This window comes from Geotrypetes seraphini, chromosome 7 (genome assembly GCF_902459505.1).
Source record: "Geotrypetes seraphini chromosome 7, aGeoSer1.1, whole genome shotgun sequence".
Lineage (NCBI taxonomy): Eukaryota > Metazoa > Chordata > Amphibia > Gymnophiona > Dermophiidae > Geotrypetes > Geotrypetes seraphini.
In genome coordinates this window covers 141169044-141188493 of record NC_047090.1, presented here as the reverse complement: position 1 = coordinate 141188493, position 19450 = coordinate 141169044, and the positions used below count along the sequence as shown (strand labels likewise).

General features: G+C 41.4%; 1 protein-coding gene across 2 annotated transcripts in view; it reads right to left on the bottom strand.

Moving 5' to 3' along the window:
• The window catches only part of TMEM260 (transmembrane protein 260), a 125886-nt gene that overhangs the window by 25505 nt on the left and 80931 nt on the right, over window positions 1-19450 (bottom strand). For both annotated transcript variants that reach the window (XM_033952092.1, XM_033952093.1), the window contains exons 8-10: window positions 9402-9488; window positions 6730-6844; window positions 2213-2385 (exon numbers count right to left, since the gene is read on the bottom strand). In XM_033952092.1, coding sequence (XP_033807983.1) covers window positions 2213-2385; window positions 6730-6844; window positions 9402-9488 — 375 coding nt within the window. The remainder of the gene's footprint in view (window positions 1-2212; window positions 2386-6729; window positions 6845-9401; window positions 9489-19450) is intronic.

Genomic DNA, 19450 nt, shown 5'->3' with positions numbered 1-19450 from the left:
ACACGATTGGGGCAAGAGGGACCTCAAGCTCTCTTGCCCCAGCCAACCGCGGCACCCCCGACACGATCGGGGCAAGAGGGAGCTCAAGCCCTCTTGCCCCAGCCAACAGCGGCACCCCCGACACGATCGGGGCAAGTGGGAGCTCAAGCCCTCTTGCCCCCCCCCCGACACGATCGGGGCAAAAGGGAGCCCAAGCCTTCTTGCTCCGCCGACTCCCCAACTCCCCGACAATATCGGGCCAGGAGGGAGCCCAAACCCTCCTGGCCACGGCGACCCCCTACCCCCACTACATTACGGGCAGGAGGGAACCCAGGCCCTCCTGCCCTCGACGCAAACCCCCCTCTACCCAGCGACCGCCCCCTCCCAAGAACCTCCGACCGCCCCCCCAGCCGACCCGCGACCCCCCTGGCCGACCCCCACGACACCCCCACCCCCCTTCCCCGTACCTTTGTGTAGTTGGCCGGACAGACGGGAGCCAAACCCGCCTGTCCGGCAGGCAGCCAACGACGGAATGAGGCCGGATTGGCCCATCCGTCCCAAAGCTCCGCCTACTGGTGGGGCCTAAGGCGCCTGGGCCAATCAGAATAGGCCCGGGAGCCTTAGGTCCCTCCTGGGGGCGGGGCCTTGGGCACATGGTCAGGTTGGGCCCATGTACCTCAGGCCACGCCCCCAGGAGGGACCTAAGGCTCCCGGGCCTATGCTGATTGGCCCAGGCGCCTTAGGTCCCACCAGTAGGCGGAGCTTTGGGACGGATGGGCCAATCCGGCCTCATTCCGTTGTTGGCTGCCTGCCGGACAGGCGGGTTTGGCTCCCGTCTGTCCGGCCAACTACACAAAGGTACAGGGAAGGGGGGTGGGGGTGTCGTGGGGGGTCGGCCAGGGGGGTCGCGGGTCGGCTGGGGGGGCGGTCGGAGGTTCTTGGGAGGGGGCGGTCGCTGGGGGGAGGGGGGTTTGCATCGAGGGCAGGAGGGCCTGGGTTCCCTCCTGCCCGTAATGTAGTGCGGGGTGGGGGTAGGGGGTCGCCGTGGCCAGGAGGGTTTGGGCTCCCTCCTGGCCCGATATTGTCGGGGAGTTGGGGAGTCGGCGGGGCAAGAGGGCTTGGGCTCCCTTTTGCCCCGATCGTGTTGGGGGTGCCGCAGTTGGCTGAGGCAAGAGGGCTTGAGCTCCCTCTTGCCCCGATCGTGTCGGGGGTGCTGTGGTTGGCTGGGGCAAGAGGGCTTGAGCTCCCTCTTGCCCCGATCGTGTCGGGGAGTCGGCGGGGCAAGAGGGATTGATGTTAGAGAAAGGGCGAACCGCTGGAAGAGGAAGCAGCGCAGGCGCAGGGCTCACGGAAGGGCCGGGATCGCCAAGAGAAAGCAGCAGGACACCGGTAGGAGCTTCTACATGATGGGGGGGGTCGGGAGGCTGTGGGGGAGCGAGCGGTCCTTCAGGGTGGGGGTGCGGGTGGGAGTGCGTGCGAGCGGTCCTGCGGGGGGGGGGGGGGGTGAATCGGACGTCGGGGGGGCATCAGGCTTTCAGGGTGGGGACAGGACTTCAAGGGGGAGAGGAGAGTCGGGGTGGGCGAAAGGAGAGTCGGGGTGGCCAGAGGAGAGTCGGGGCGGGCGAAAGGAGAGTCGGGCAGCATGCGCGGTATACGGGTGTGCGCGGTATATAAAAATTTCTGTACATAAATTTGTCTTTGCCGCGCGCTATACCCGTGTGCGCGTTTTACACGGGTGCGCGTTATCTACGTGAAAATACGGTAAACCTGTTAATACCTTAAAACAAGACAGTGTACAACTAATAAGGCCCTCGCTGGTGCTGAAAATGCTGTGCAGCGCCAGGGAACAGGTATAATTGAAAGCACGTGCATGATGATGGGAGGGGATGTTATATGTGCAGTTGCTGCTGTGGGACAGGGGGATCCAGGGAGGGAAAAGAGATGCTAGAACCAGTGTGGGAGGGTGGAAAAAAATGCAAGGGTCATATATCTGTTTAGGTAGATTTTCATCTAGGTTGACCCCTTCCCCATAACTTTTGAATTGTATTCAAGTACTTAGAATAAATACTTTACATGTAATTGCATCTTGGAAATGTATTAATTTATCTAATATTAAAATTTTAATTATTAAAATAAAATAAACACTTCTATAAATATTTATTAATTGCTTTGCACTAGTTAAAAATGGAAGGCCATATATATATATATATAAAACACAAACAACAGTTATTACCTGTAATTAAAATGAATGTGGCAAGTAACAAAACTAATAGCAAAAAGCCACTCTAGACACTGAATCACCCGATGGTCTTCTAGCACTTTTCTTAGAAGAGAGACAAGTGATACTAGCCCTAGACCTGCTAGAACAGAAATCACTGCGTTGCTCTGCATCCAAAATCTTTCTACCTAAAAAAAATGTAAGAAACAATATACAAAGAACCTTTACATAATGGTAAGAGAAAAACATTAGCATCATGATTTGTCAGATAAAAACCATATGACCATATATCAATGTCTGATGCGTTTATGATTTTTGTTCTTGTAAACTTCAGTAAAACTTGTTTGAACTAAAAAAAACCCAAAGACTAAACACTGACTAAATTTGTAAAAACATAATAATGTATTTTCATCACATCTTTCCTTTGTTTTAATTATCTTTACACATCCGGGAGGTTGGATGGAGGGGAGTAAATATTGATTGTGTTATTTGGGTAACTTTATTCTTTATTTGTATTATATATTAGGTTATATTGTGCTATTATTAAATTCTATTATTATTATTATTGAATGATATTTATGTTACCTGTACAGTTATTAGTGTAATGTATGTAATACCTAATGTTCTTTCATTTGTATGACACTGTTTGTGATTAAAAATCAATAAAGAATTAAAAAAAAGAAAAAGGCAGTAGAACCCAATGACAAGGTAGCATTAAAAATGATCAACTTAATCCACCTATACCCACACAGCCCTATTTACAAAGAACTTGGAGGTCAGAACTGGGCTCCAGTTCCAGAGGTATTTCAAAAAGTATTCTGCCGGAACAGAGCCTTTTCTAAAATACCTGCCTACACACATGTGTAGTTGTTGGCACGTGCAATGGGAGCAGCCATTTTGTCAAGATACAGATGAAAATATGAACCCAGCAACTTCCACGAGGAGGTGTTGGCACTTACATGTGGAGATGGCGATTTCACCTCTTCCATGTGTGGGCGATTCATTTTACAAACTCACTGACCATTAATGCTGTGAATTAAGTAGTGAAGCTGCAATTTTAACTTGGTTTCATATTGGTGGTGGACATAAACTGCATGGGATTAAGGAGCATGACTCCTTTATCCTTTGTGCAAACATAAGGATTCCCCCAGGATTAGGACAGCTGTAAAAATATTTGTTCACATATAATCATGTCTTCCATTCTTAGATGTTAATAAATGTAAAAATGGATGTTTATTTTCCAGCTAATTACAGTTTCTTTGATCTTACCAGAAATCTGCATTTATCAGAGTTTTGGATACCTTTTCTGACTAGAACAAATGTATAAGTTTGTACAACTGAGGCATCAGAACAGAAATGGCACGAAACAAGGAAACGGAACCAATTCAGGTCAGTGGAAGGGTAGGAAAATATTAAGGAAAGTAGTGCTTTTCCAGTATTTATCCAATAACACCCTCCCCTTTTTTGTTTTTTTTAATCAGGGCATTCAATCAGAGTTTATCCATCAAACCCTAAAATCTGAAGCCCTAATCTACCACCATCTGATTTCTATTTCGAGTAAGATAATTAAAAAACAAAACATGATTATCAGCTTGAAGATTTTATATTTGCATCTTGATCCTTTCCAATGTAGCTTTACAGTATTGCAACCTTGGTGATCTCGATAATGAATATTTTTCAGCAAATTATCGATGTGTTGTTAGTGTATTTGGATGTGTCAGCCACATTTTGCAGGACGGTGATATCATAGAAGAGCATGCACATAAATTATGCAATTAAGAGAGAGATTTTCATCTCATGAACATGTTATACCTGAGTAAGGGTAAGCTGAGAGGTATTGGTGCCCGTCCTCCGCTAACGTACCAAGTAATTAAAATAGTTCCTCACCAATACTCCTAAGCCATCACTATCATCTTTAAAGTCTTTCTCCTTGTAACTTATTGACCGCGCATTCTACTTTCTCCTCTCCTACTTATGTTCTCAATTATTGCTGATTGTATAAAGTTACTCATTATAAAACCATGTAATAAATTATTGCTGATTGTATAAAGTTACACATTATAAAACCATGTAATATTCCGACCCTGAAATTTTCCTTGTATCATCATACGATGTTCATTTCAATACTTTGTAATTCGCTGTCTGTACAGTTTTTCTTCATTGTGAACCGCCTAGAAGTCGAAAGATTGTGGCGGTATATAAGAATAAAGTTATTATTATTATTATTATTATTATTCTTGTAAAAAAGTACAAGGAAGAAATTCTAAAACCAAGAGTAACTGATAAATTGAATTTGTTTCATATAGACAATTAGCAAAACTGCATTGTTTATATAAAAAACTTATTTTATTTATTTAAAAAATTTATAACCTGCTTAAAACCTAAGTGGTTCACAAAATAAATCTTCAAAAGACAATAAAAGACAAGATAATTTACATACATCTAAAAAATTCTCCTGTTTAAATAAACAATTGTTCAAGAGAAAGCCTCTACAAATAAAGCTGTCTTCAACACCTTAAATTTCTGAATATCAGAAAGTAACCTAAGTGGTTCCGTCAAGTTTTTCCACAACGCTTTGTTTATTTTTCCATCTGCTCAGGGTTGTAAGAGTAAGAAATCTCTAGAACATACATTAGCATTTCACGCTGCTTTCTATGATAGGGAATTTCAACCACTGTTGCACAGTCCATGTTCTTACAAACATTTTATAACTCAATACCTCTTTTCAAAGTATCTGGCGAATTAAGCTATATGTTTCTTAGGTTATTTTATTATTAATCTTTTGTTAGCCGCGTTGAACTTATGGTTACGCGGTTTATAAGTACGATGTTATGTTATGTAAGCACTCCTACCACTGAGAATATTGAAGCTCTTATTTTCACGTAATGCATGCTTACCAGCTTTTATAGCTTAAAAAAAGGGATCACTTACTAATGCACAGGTGGATACTATCACTAGTAAATGACCTCCAAACCATTTTACATTTATTTTAAACAGACTGGTATATTTTTTTACTTTGATTCAAAAAAAGTGTCCTAAATTCAAGCCTGAATAATGTACTAATAAACCTCAGCATGATTTAAAATCAAATGCATACTATTTAAAGGAGAATCACAAAGCACAGTGAACGATACTTAAGGAATGTATAGAATGGTCATAATTATCACATTTTCCAAGCTGTCTGAATATTGTGAAAGAAAATAACAATTCTGTTTTCCTGAACAAATAGTTCTGCTTTCTTTCATTTCTGTTATGACAACCACCCCAACCTATGACTGAACTCCGGGTAATTTGAGTTGTGACAAAAATGAATCACCACTGCAATGTCAAGGCTATACAGGACTTTGGTTTGTTTTTTAAAAATGGGTTTTATAAGCCCAGCAAAAAAGAAGTGCAATGGGTCACCTAAAGGATAGAAGAGGACTCAACATGGCCCATGTTTTGAAAAAATGCTGGTGTCACAGGTCATTTGATAGTCTCATAACTGAATGTTTGCTGGGTTCATAGACAAAACTGCGGAAGACAAAGGCGCGCGCCGACAACTGAGCGCAAGACGGAGGCGCGCGCCGAAGAAAATGAGGTTTTAGGGGCTCCGACGGGGGGGTTTTGTTGGGGAGCCCCCCCACTTTACTTAATACAGATTGCGGCGGCATTGTGGGTGGTTTGGGGGGTTGTAACCCCCCCTCATTATACTGTAAACTTAACTTTTTCCCTGTTTTTAGGGAAAAAGTGAAGTTTTCAGTAAAATGTGGGGGGTTACAACCCCCAAACCCCCCCCAACGCCCCCACAATGCGGCGCGATCTGTATAAAGTAAAGTGGGGATGTTCCCCCACACACACCCCCGTTGGAGCCCCTAAAAGCAGCTATTTTCTTCGGCGCGCGCCTCCGCGCTGCGCTCAGTTGTCGGCGCGCGCCTTTGTCTTCCGCGGTTTTGACCTGACACCGTTTGCTGTGCAGTTCAAAAGCATCAGCACAACAAACATTTGATTATGATCATCATGTGACCTGTTAAATAGGCATTTTGCTGAAGCATGGGCTCTTCTGTTTCCAGTCTTCACCTCTTGTGTCTTTTTGGTGGTCCACTGTACCTTTTCTTTTTAAAGCTTAGGGTTTGGGAGCCTGCATTAGACAGAGTAGCACAACCTGCATTAAAGCCTTTTAACGTGTGTTAAGGAGCAAAGAATGCTGGTAGAGGCACCACAACCCGAATTACAGTCCTTTAACACGTTAAGGGGCTAACAAAACCGATCAGTATCCTAATGCAGCTTGATACGTAACTATCCCCATCAGTAGGAAAAGTAATACTGAACATGGATGTTCTGAACTCTCAACTTTATGAAGGCTTATAATATACTCTTCATATGTCAGTAACATAGTATTTAACCCTTCTACTTTTTAATTAGTTAAACAGTTGCAATTACATTGGTTAAATTCATTTTAGTAAAATATGATCAAAGGAATTTAAAATAAAATTGTCCCCTTTACAAGAAAAATACCTGTTCTGGGGAAAAAAAATTTTTGTTGAACTTACCACGCCAATAAAAATTGGGTTTGTGATATCGAGATTTGCCCTCCATGCAAAGAACAATGAATAGATGACAAGCATAACAGTAAACAGCCACACAACTGAATATTTCAACTTCTCTCTGCAAAAGACACAAAATGATTACAAATGCTTTCAGTCAAGACAACCGATTCAATAAGTACAAAGAAAGATTAGGTTCTTACCTCAATAATCTTTTTTCTTGTAGATGTGTCTAGTGGTCCTGAACGCTAGAGTTATGCACTTGTCCCCACAGTTGTATGTAGAATGCTGTCAATCATCTTTTGAACTCCGCCTTCTTCCCAGGGAGCTGCTCCTGCCCCCTCAGTGTGTACAAAAGAAATCAAGTAGCACTGTAAGGACAGATATAACCGGAAAGAGGGAAATAGCGAAAAATCCCCGACACAACAATTCTTTTCTGCGCTGTAAACAAACATATCCATTAACCAGCATTAATCTTATATAAAGCTCATAGCTACTCACATGTCCTGCTATCAAGCAGAGACTTAAATGACTATACATTCTTGAATGCTTTCCTTTTTTAAAAAATTCTCTCAGTTCACAGGAGGGGCTTTAAACAACCTGGGCCAATCGGAGCCTCAGGCACCTTCCCAGAGTAGGTATCCCTCTGGCTAGCCATCGTATGTAAGGTAAGGGGAAGGGGCGGGCATCTCTCCTGTTGTTGGGGAGTGGGTGTTGGGAGGTGCATTGTGTGGCAGCGAGAGAGAGTGGGTTTCTCTCCCCCTGCCAGGGGTGTGTGTTGGGTGGGGGGGACGTTGACATCAGTGGCAGGAGGAATGGGCATCTCTCCTACTGCCGGGAAGGGGGGGCCAGGATGTACGTTGTGCAGCGGTAGGAGGGAGTGGGCATCTCTCCCACTGCCGGGGGGGGGGGGAGAGGTCACTTGACATCGGCGGTGGGATAGAATGGGACTCTTTCCCACTGCCAGGGTGGGGGTGCCGGGTTGCTAGATTTCAGCGGCTCGATTTGTTGTTGTATTTTTTTTTTGGGGGGGGGTGAGTTGCGTTTATTCTGTGCATGTGTTCATCGCTATCACCAGTGATAGGCACATGCAAATTTACCAAACCTTCACTACTCTCCTCCAACCTTATTTGCATGAGTGTTTTTTTGGAGAATGACTTGCTTTTTAAAATTGTTACAATAACGGCTGCAACAGCAGTCCATCGGTTTTTAATGTGAATTTGTGAGAATTTAGCCTTTAGTCTTCACAGGGTTTAACTTCATCATGGTCAAAATTGACCACTGTAACAATCTGGTAATACAAGAACAAATATTAGAGACAGTTATTTTTTTTTTTTTTAATAATTCTTTATTCATTTTTAAAACTTTCATCAAGTGTACAACAATCATAATAAACACAATTAATCAGAGCACTTGCATATCTTATCATTATAATCTAAAAATACAAATGTAACCCTCTCCCCACCCTCCCTCAAAGCCCTTCATTCATAATAAAAACCTATATTTGTATCCCTCCCCCCTCCCAATACTATATGGTGTATAACTAATAGAAAAATGGCATTTAATCATGACAAAAAGATGTTAATGGCTCTCAAATTTTAATAAAATTATTATAATTTCCATTTTGTATCGCTATTGATCTTTCCATTCTATAAGTTTGTCTCATAGACGCTGACATTGTACATCTCATTCTATTATTATTATTATTATTTAAATCTGGACTAACTTCTTGTAATATAAAAATATCATCTGCATATGTAAAAATAAATTGACCTGGACCTAAAGAGAGAACACTTATGATGTCATGTAAACAATGAAAAGGGTGTGGGTCAGTGAAGATCCCTGGGGCACACCACAGTCAGTAAACCAGGCTGTGGATGTTCTTCCACCAGTTTGTACCACATAGGATCTTAAAGACAGAAAAAAACCTCAAACCGTTTTAAATTGGTATTTCCTACATCTATTTGTGAAAGGAGGAATATTAAAGCTTTATGACTGACTACATTAAACACAGCCAATAAATCAAATTGTAAAAGAACTGCAAAATGTGAAGGAACGAACGTGGTCGGAGCAACTGAGCCACTCATAATTGAGTACTGCGATGGGGGGGGGGGGACTTCTAGCTTCAATTCTCGAAACAAGGAAGAAATAATGCCCAAGAGAACAGAGGCTTTGAACAGCCAGTGCACCAAGGGGTCTTTGCCCTGGTCCCTAGTCCACAGTTTTCATGCAAAGAACCAGACTCTGCCAGAGAAACTGCATCCTGGGACAATAGTGGCATGGAAACGGACTTGCCATCCTCTCAGTCTTTGACATACTGAACTTCCTGCTACAGCTCTGTGTCCTCATCTGGTAGTGAAAGAAGAAATACTTTTTAGAAAGAAGAAATACTTCTGAGCAATTTTCTTTCAAAAAAAAACGGAGGGGCAGGAGCAGCTCCCTGGGATGACTGACAGCATTCTGCAAGCAACTTGCAGGTTCAGATTCAGAACTCTAGTGTTCAGGACCACTAGCCACATTGCACTAGAATAGTGTTTGCTTGCATTCTGTTCAAAATGAGAGAATTTCTGAAGTTGTAAACAATATGAAACAGTTGTAAATTGAATCTGTGTAAAGAATGATAAATAATGCTGACATGAAACACCAAAAATATCAGCAAGTAAAATCTTAATACTTACGACTTTATTATACATTGTATTAATGCCATGACCACAAATACCGGTGCCAGTACAGTAAGTTCTGTATTCATACTTGTTAACTGGAAACTGAAGAGAGTAACATTGCATAAGATTCATATTTCAAAAGAGAAACAATGCTACTACTTGTAATAAATGGCTTTAAGCTATTAAAAAAATATCATTGTTTAAGTTTTAAGGTATTAATATAATAAGCTCTATAAACATATGGTATTTCTCGTTCTTGCAAAAGTTCACAAATCAAAGCATATGCCACTAAAATTAAACAACTGTACGCTGGAAGGATCTTGTCAGTAGATTTCTAAAAAAAGTGATACAGCTATTTACAAATAAAGAATTAACTAAAACTTGGCAAGTATTTTATGAGATCCTCAGCTATCACTTAGAAACAAAAGCTAACGGTGATGACTTAGCAGGCATAGCATTCATTATGTGGCTGAATAAGAACATAAACAGTTACTTTACTGGGTCAAACCAAACGTCTATCAAGTCCAGTATCCTGTTTCCAACAGTGACCAATCCAGGACACAATATTTTATCTGAGTCCCAAAAAGTAGCAAGATTCCAAGCCATTTAATCCCAGGCATAAACAGTGGCTATCCCCAGCTCTACCTTAATAACATTTTATGGATTTTTCCTCCAGGAATTTTTTCAAACATTTTTTAAATCCAGCTACATTATCTGCTTTTACCTGCTCCAGTAGTGATTACAAAGTTTAAACTATATGCTGGGCAAAAATATATTTTCTACTTTTTGTTTTACATGTGCTACTAAGCAAGGGTGAATCAAGTTGGTGGTGAATTTTTCTTAAGATTTTCTTCTAAAAGTTAAATTAAAATATAAAAGTGTTATATATTTTCCCAATCAACCCTACTATAAAAATCCTAGGCATCACCATCGACCAACAACTTACACTTGACGCCCATACCAACTTCTTAATCAAAAAATGCTTTAGCCTACTAAGGAAATTACGCACGCTAAAACCTTACTTTGATTTTGCATCGTTCAGACTGCTAGTTCAATCTCTAATCCTAAACTCACTGGACTACTGCAACATAATCTACCTAGGATCCCACAAAAAAACCATTAAGAGACTAAGAACGATCCAAAACACGGCGGTACGGTTGATCTTTGGCCTAAAAAAAAAAAAATCAGACCACCTCACCCCATACTTCAAAAAACTTAATTGGCTACCGATCGAGGCCAGAATCATCTTCAAATTCGGTTGCCTGTGCTACAAGACACTATTTGGCACCTCGCCCGCCTACCTCCAGAAACACTTCATCCTACAGGACAGCCCCTGCCTCTCTCACAAAATGTTACTATTTTTGTTCCCAACTCCCAAGGGATGCAAATACAAAAGATTCCTTTACAAGACATTATCCTTCCAAGCAGGCCTCTGGAACAATACCCTAAGCGACCTTCTCCTGAATTCTCCTTCATACTAATCTTTCAGAAAAATGCTGAAAACCCACTTATTCGACAAGTTTGTCTGAACTCCCAAACTCCTCACCCAGACCAACTACACTTCCAACACGTCCCTCTTCCTACTCCATTTGTATCTCGCTACTCTACTGCCTACTCATTCCCACTCTAAACCAATGCTGTAATCCCCCGGTACTCCTGTACTTTACCCCCTATACTTGTAGGTATCCACATTGTACTTTTTCATTACTGTATACCGTCTTGAACTGAAAAGGTATGATGGGATATAAATAAAGCTATTATTATTATTATTACCATTGTTTTCCGCTCCATAAGATGCACCTGACCATAAGACGCACCCACCTGTAGAGAATGAAAAACCAAGAAAAAAAATTCTGAAGCAAATGGTGTGCCCTGTTCCCTGTAGCAGGCTGGGACAGGGCACATCTAATGGTGGGCACATCTAATGGTAGGCACGTCTAGTGGCAGCCAGCCAGCCAGCTCCCAGCCCCCAGCCAGTGCCAAGCCAGCCAGCCCCAAGGCTGCCAGCCAACCCACCCCAAAGCCAGCCAGCCCCCAGCCAAACCCAAGCCAACCAGCCAGACCCAAGCCAGCCAATGAGCCCCAAGGCAGCCAGCCAACCCACCCCACCCCCAGCCAGCCAGCCCAAAGGCAAAGGCAGGCAAGCACTCCCCCCCAGTACTTTTTTTTGGCATCCCTTTCTTGATGGCTAATGTTCGTTCCATTTTATACATATGACACAATGAATTCCACCAAAAGCTATAATTAAGCCGGCTCCAATTCTTCCAATTGCTCGTAATTTGTTGTATGGCGACTCCTGTCATTATCAATAAAAGTCTGTTGTTTTTAGATGATATTTGGTTTTTTGCTCTCATTGACATACCAAATAATATAGTATCATAGGTCAATGCCACCGGGTTTTCTAATAAACAATTAATTTGGCCCCAAATTGATTTCCAAAAAAACATAATAAATGGACAATAGAACAATAAATGATCTAAAGTCCCTGCTTCGAGATGACAATGCCAACATTTATTTGACTTAGAGCTATCTAACTTTTGTAATCTAACCACCACCTACTTTTAACCATCCTAAATGAAATAGGCAAAAAGCACTGTTTTAAGCTGGTTCAAATATTTCCTAAAGAATAGGAAATATCTCATCTGGAAAAATGGAACATTCTCCAGAAGCTGGAAAGCATTCTGCGGCGTCCCTCAAGGATCTCCACTCTCTCAATACTATACAACCTCTTCATGAGTTCCTTGGGTCACATTAAATTCATTACAACAACGAATGCTTATGCAGATGACATCCTCTTGCTCAACCAATTCAACAACACAACACACATGATGTCTCTCAAAAAATATCTAATGGCATAGACAAAATAAATACCTGGGCTACAATCAATAAATTCAAACTAAACACAACAAAAAACAAAGTCATATGGTTTCAGAAAACTTTGTAAACAGTCCCTACAACTGTTACACTACCCTCAGGAATTTCTCTAATGTATAGACAAAACCTCTAAGGTCCTCGGAATTATACTCGATTCAACCCTATCTTATGAAACCCAAATCTCCAAACTAAGGAAAAAATCCTTCTACAGCATGAGACAACTATTACTAATCAGATCATTCTTCCATGATCGTCACTTTGCTGTACTGAGAAGATATTTGTGCTATCCCAATTAGACTACTGTAACTCTCTGGCATTAACTCTACCCTTATGCATAAACTGCAACTGATACAAAATACAGCAATAAGACTAATATTCAAACTGAAAAAATATGATTCTATCTCACCTTACTACAGTAGACTGCACTGGCTACCTATTAACGCTTGCATCATCTTCAAACTATCATATGTAATGTTCCTCATCCACAGAGCTACTTATAAACCTTTTTGTCTGTATCAGTCAGAAAACTTAAAACATTTTAATTGATCCTTCTCTTTCTTAAAGATGTAAAATACTAGCATAAATTTAACTCACTAGTCACCTACCTCAGCACCAAGACATGGAACAATCTTCCAATAATTATCAAGACAGAATCTAACTAGCCCAAATTTCAAAAGAAACTGAAGACTCTCCTCTCTAAGAACATCGCTACTTAACAAGTATGCTCTTCCACTGCAACCTACACAGCATTTCACCCTTCCACAAACCACAAGAGTTTCTTCTCCAAACTCTACATAACATAATCACACCAATCTACTTGTATCTAACTCAGCTGTATTGTACTTCAAACAGCTCAATGTTCCCCTCTATTGGATGATTACTACATCTCCTATTTCTGTTAACTATCTCATAGTATACTGTTTACTTCATATTTCAGTGTTGTAACTCTTAAATGTAATGTGAACCTTAATTTGTAAGTCGCCTTGAACCTCGATATGCATACAGTGACCCAGAAATTGAAGATTAGATTAGTTTAGCTAGCTCTTCACAAATAGTCTTCTGAAAATTGCTTAAGGTCTATCACGCTTTCATTCTTGTTGTTTGCCTTCTGAAGTCCTACATCTGTGAATATAAAACAGCCCTTCATCTGTGAATATAAAACAGAAATATTTGTTAAGAAATTCCACTTTATCCTTATCAGCTTCTACATATTGCTCCCCTTCACCTTTGAGTCTCTCAATGCCACTTTTGCACTTCCTATCACTAACATATCTAAAAAATCGCTTATCCCCCCATTTCTGAATGCAAAATGTAAACGAATCAGAGGGAAGGCTTCTGGGTCAGCCGCCGGCAACATGTAGGAACGGCTGCCAGCGACCTGAAGAAAAGGTATGCGGGCTAGGGGGTGGAAAGGAAGGGAGAGACAGTCTGCTGCATGGACTGGAGGGAAAGAATCTGTTGCAAGGGCTGAGGGGTGGAAAGGGAGGGAAGGAGAGTCTGCAGCATGGGCTGGAGGTAGGGAGGGAGGGAGAGAGAGAGAGAGTCTGCTGCACAGGATTGGGGGGAGGGTGGAAAAAAGAGCAATGTCCACCTGCTTTGGGCTCAGGCCTACCAAAATTAGCCAACAGCATCCCTGTATCAGGCTAACTTCTGGAACAATTCTCCTTGTCAAGAATCCAGTATCTCATTCCTTCTAGATGAGCCTACAATAGGAATGCCCCAACCAACATCTGGCATATTGAAATCACCTAATAGTAGTATTTCCTTCTCATAGTTATATTGTGAATGTCTTAAATCTGCCTGTGAAAGAGGCCTATATATCACACCAATGCAAACAGATTTTCCATGCCCTCTTTCCAAATTAACTCACAGTACTTCTTTCTTACCCTGTATATCCTGCAATTATTATCTTTAACATACAATTAACCCCTCCCCTATACACACAAAGGCTCAGATTCTCTATATGGTGCTGATATCAGTGGCTGCCTAAAAAACAGCTGCCGATTGCATCTCTAGGAAAGATAGGCACCAGAAATGCAGGCCAGAGATTTCCAGGCCTACATTTCTGGTGTCCATCTGTTGCAAATCGTGCCTACTTAGGTGCTTTATGGTGCTTAACACCACTTCCAGCTTTAGCCACACCCACAGTGGCATTAGGCACAGGTAGGCACCTCTTGAGGAGTGATTCCGGTACCTTTTCTTTAGGCACCAGTAGGCGCTTTAGAGTTATTTGTCATTTAAAACATCGTTTTAAAATAATTCCAAGACTCTGTTTTACCCCTCCCTCATGTACCTTCCCTAAATGTTTTCCCCATCTGTATATTATATTGTAACTTCTAGCCCTTCTCTTTCCTATGTGTGTCTAGTATTGTTAAATTTGTCATCAGTTTAGTCAACATTCTTTAATGTATTAATTTTTTATATTGTAATTTTATTATGTACATCGCTTTGAATTAAGATAAAGCGATTAATCAAACCTAAATAAACTTGAAACTTGTTTCCCGGGCGGGTAGGGCACCTAAGTTAAGGTGCCATTTGTGAAATTTCCCCCAAAATGTCTATCAGTTAACTATGCTTCCAGTAATGTAATTAACTGCATTCTCTGTTTGCGACCACACCATTAAACAAAATAGTGAACACTGTCCCATGTTAAGAGCATGGCTACCTTCCCCCAAGTATCAACAATTATTTGGGTCCTTTTACTAAGGCGCACTAGCCGATTTAGAAACATAGAACATGACGGCAGAAAAGGGCCACGGCCCATCTAGTCTGCCCATTTAGCGCGTGCTAAATGCTAATACGTCCATTATATTCCATCGCGTTAACGTTTAGCGTGGGCTAAATCGGCTAGCATGCCATAGTAAAAGAGGAGGATTGTGAAGGGCTCTACAGCCATTATTACAGATTAACTTTTGTTGTTATTGCATGTTACCTGTAAAACCTTAATGCAGATCAATAAAGAGGGCCTTAGTGCACAACCATTTTATTCAGTAAGAACAGTTAATGGTTTTCAGGCAACGAGCTAAACCACATTTGGTTCAATTCATTTTAGTTTTCATTTAAGACTAAACTTGAAAGCATGTTCTTTTCTTTTAAATCTCAGTTGGAAGTTAAAAGTTCTCTTTCATCTCATATTGAAGAAGTTTACATTTATATTTGTTACAGAAAACAAATAACTAACAAGCCTATGTAATCCTCCTTAGGATCACTTTCTTTTTTTTTTTTTTTAACAATGCTTTTTATTGAAAAATGTACAAACACCATTTACCAGAGAATCGTCCGTAAAACATTGTCAGCCATAAATCCAACAACGCTTAGCACAAAGATAACATTGTCAGCTCATCTTCAGACTAGATACAAGGCCCACTTAATGTCGTCCATAATCCCTCTCCTGAAATCCATGCAGCATAGAACAAAAAATGTAGCAACAAAAGGACATGGCATTAAACCTCCCCAAACCCTGATGAGCTGAAAAACCAGGCTGATAGATACTCTCTTAAAGGGGGAGGGGGGTCTTGTGACTCTAAATGCACCTCCCCACCCCTATTACCAAGTAACTTTGAGATGCAGTGACTGAAACCATATAAAGAAAAGTATAGACATATATAATCTAGAAAAAGACCTCTCAAGAGAACCTAATGTAAACTCCTTGGAGAACTAAGGGCCATTCCCTCCTCATAATATAATACAGTTATTCTGCCATCTAAAAGAGCCTTAACTGTCCATCCACTTCCAAATCTCATGAAACTTGTGCTCTTTATCGCGCAACATCCATGTCAGTTTATTATAGAGACACAGCTCCTAATGGTCTCCCAACAAGAAAACTGTGGTCCATCCGCTGTGTGGCTATAGTAAACTGGGCAGCCAGTAGCAAATTCAAAATAAACTCTTTTTGACCCTCCTGCAGATTATTGTAAATTCCCCATCCCAAAAAACACAACAGAGGGTCCCAGCTGAAATCCCCTCTCACCCGGTTAGAGAACCCTTAACTGTCATCCAAAATTTCTGCATCACCCCCTACAGGGCCACCACATATGATCAAAAGAACCCCATTCACCACACCTCCGCCATCAATCCACTGTTATACGTTTCCCCATACGAAACAACTGGAGAGGACATGAATAAACCCCATCTGCCACTTTATACTGCTTATATTTTGTGGCCCAGGAGCATTTATGAATATACAAATAAATCTCCTCCCACTTTGTTTCCCCAACTTATCGGTATGAGAATTATCCATGGGCTCCGACTTACCTACTAAAGCTCTAGAAACTATGTATAATTTTTTGAACCAAGACCTAGAAACAAAACACTTTCTAATAGAGTAAGCGATCTCTCAAAATGTGACAACAGGACTTGAGAAAGGAATGAACGCAGCCAAAAATAAGCTAAAATAGGAAAAGTCCCCAGGAGACGTTCTTCCAATTGACTTTTAGAAATCAGAATCCCCTTCTCCAGAAGATGTTTAAATTTAGTCACCCCTCCGTCTCTCAATTGTCTACCCAAAGACAGCCAATACGATCCCAAGAAGGGAGCATAATAAGTACATATGATACTTTCTGGAAAAAGTTGTCCCCCAAGTTCTCTGGACGCCCCAATCTTGCACCAAAGATCCCCAAAAGGGGTGGTCCCGAACTTTAAGAAGCCCCTCTTTACTAATAGCTAATAACCCCTACATTCAAAAATATTCCAAGGGCTAAGAAATACCTTCTCAATAGACACCAACGGGATATCTATAATGAAAAAACATAGCGCTGCTTTATGATAGATCCGTAATATGGGTAAATTAAGTCCCCCTTCCTCTTTTGTATGAGTGAGCTGGTATTGCCGAATGCGAGCCTTGCCTGTCCCCAAAATAAAATTTGCCCAGCCGTCTCTGCCACTGAGCAAGAAATGTTTTAGGAATAGCCAGAGAAAGCTGGGCAAACATGAAATTAAACTTGGGAAGAATCATTAACTTATAAACAACTATTCTCCCCACCAGCTTAGTGTTAACTTCTCCCAACTCGCCATTTCTGCCTCCATATTTTAAGAAGAGGTGGGTATTTAACCAAGTTAGCAGACAACAACACTCCCAGATAGTGAAAACTACGAGTAACCCAGCGAAAGGGAAACAGTCCTACCCAGTTTGAGGGGAGGAAACCAATCACCAAGGCTTCTGTTTTCCCAGAATTAAACTTGTACCCCGAAAAGGCTGAGTATAAGTCTAATTCCTGTAAGAGGAAAGGTAAGGACTGCTCTGGCTCACTTATCATTATTAAGGTGTCATCTGCATATAGCATTACACTTCTCCCTCCTTATTTGCGGTGGATACATTCCGGCTATAGGCGCGAATATGGAAAAACCGCAAATAACTTTTCAATATGTTATTCGCGGTTTTGGAGAAAGTGACATCATTATTGCTATTAAAACCACAAATAAGAATCCCCAGCGCTAACAGAACTGGTATGGGAGCTTAAATTAACTCACCGTACCTGCACACCTGCTATAGCTGGCACAGGACTCAGAAGGTTTTCTGTCCTTGTGTAACACCACCACATTAGCTTGGTACATGGATATAGAAAAACCTATATCACCAACGCCTCGTTCATAACTCTGGCCAACATTTCGCTTACCTCATTCTGCATCAATAGATATTATTTTACCGGAAAACCGACCCCTCCCCAAGCCTTTCCTCTAGCAAGACTCCTAATCACTCTCTGAATCTCTTCTGCCACAACTTTGTTCCTTTCATCTAGTTGCCCCCTATGCCTTGAATAAATTACCTGAGTTTGTCCACCAAGCCCCTTCTCTTGTTTAAAAGCAGTCTGAAAACCCACCTTTTTGATATAGCCTTCAATCCTTAACCCTACTCCTCTGCCCTCCAACCCAGTCAACTGATTAACCATTCCCCTTAACTGTATCCATGACATCCTGTTTGTCTGTCTTGGCTGTTTAGATTGTAAGCTCTTTTGAGCAGGGACTGTTTTCTTCTTCTTTGTGACTCTGTACAGTGCTGCATATGTCTGTTAGCGCTATAGAAATAATTAATAGTAGTAGTAATAAACTGTCTATGGTCCTCCTCGATGTTACTAGAATCAATATAACGCTCCAAGGCAGAGTTGCTACACTTCCCTTCGGACCTATACAGATGCTTATTATATTTTCTAAATTCTTCTGCAATAGCAGCATTTGTCTTACGGGATGACCCATCCTCTCCTGCAATCTCTTTCACCAATTTACTGGCTCTTTTTTTACACAATTACCATGTGAGCAATTTCCCAGCCTTATTACCATGTTCCAGATAAGTTCTCTTGGCTAATTTGGTAAGAAATTCAATCTTTTCCAATTCCAAAGCATCAATTTTAAGCTTCACAGCTAATAACTCCTTATATCAGACCTTACTTCTCTCTTGCAAGCAAGGTCTTTCTGGAGTTGTACCAATTTAGCCCTCAGTTCCCCCAATTCTACCTCTCAGGATGTCTTATGATGAGCAGTCAGTTTCAGCAAATGCTCTCTCATAAAAGCTTTCCCCGTATCCCAAAGTGTATGAACAGAGACATCTGCCGTATCATTGAAAGATAAGAATTCTAATCAAGCAGCTTGCAACTGCTCCAACACCCCTTTTTTTCCTAGTAACCCTACATTCAATCTCCACATCTCCTACATTCAATTTCCCCTCCAAGTCCACCGCCAGGGAAATAGCAGCATGGTCTGAGAAACAAATAGGGTCCATACCCACTTCTGTTACCTTACTCTTCCATCACAAAAAGGTGAATACGAGAATAAGTGCCATACTGTGGGGAGAAACATGTATATTCACGAACCCCCGAGAACCCATGCCTCTAAAGGCATACAACTCCATAGCTTCTCACAGTGCTTTCCCTTCCCTCTTCCCACCACTTTCCAGATTTATCCAACCCATCCAATTCACACCAAAACACAACTGAAATCCCCCTATAATTTTCACTCCTTTTGCCACTTTCTCAAATGGAGCAAACCACATTCGAAAAAAAGATTCCTTATCTCCATTAGGGACATATAAGTTCAAAAAACTCACTTCTTTTTCCCCCAAGCGTCCAGTAACCCAAGCCATTCTACCCTCCTTATCCCTCTCCTCATCATATTTAACAAAGGGCACTGAATTCTTTAAAAAGATGGCAACTCCCCTCCCTCCCCCTCCCGATTTTTACTGTTAAAGGAAATAGTGA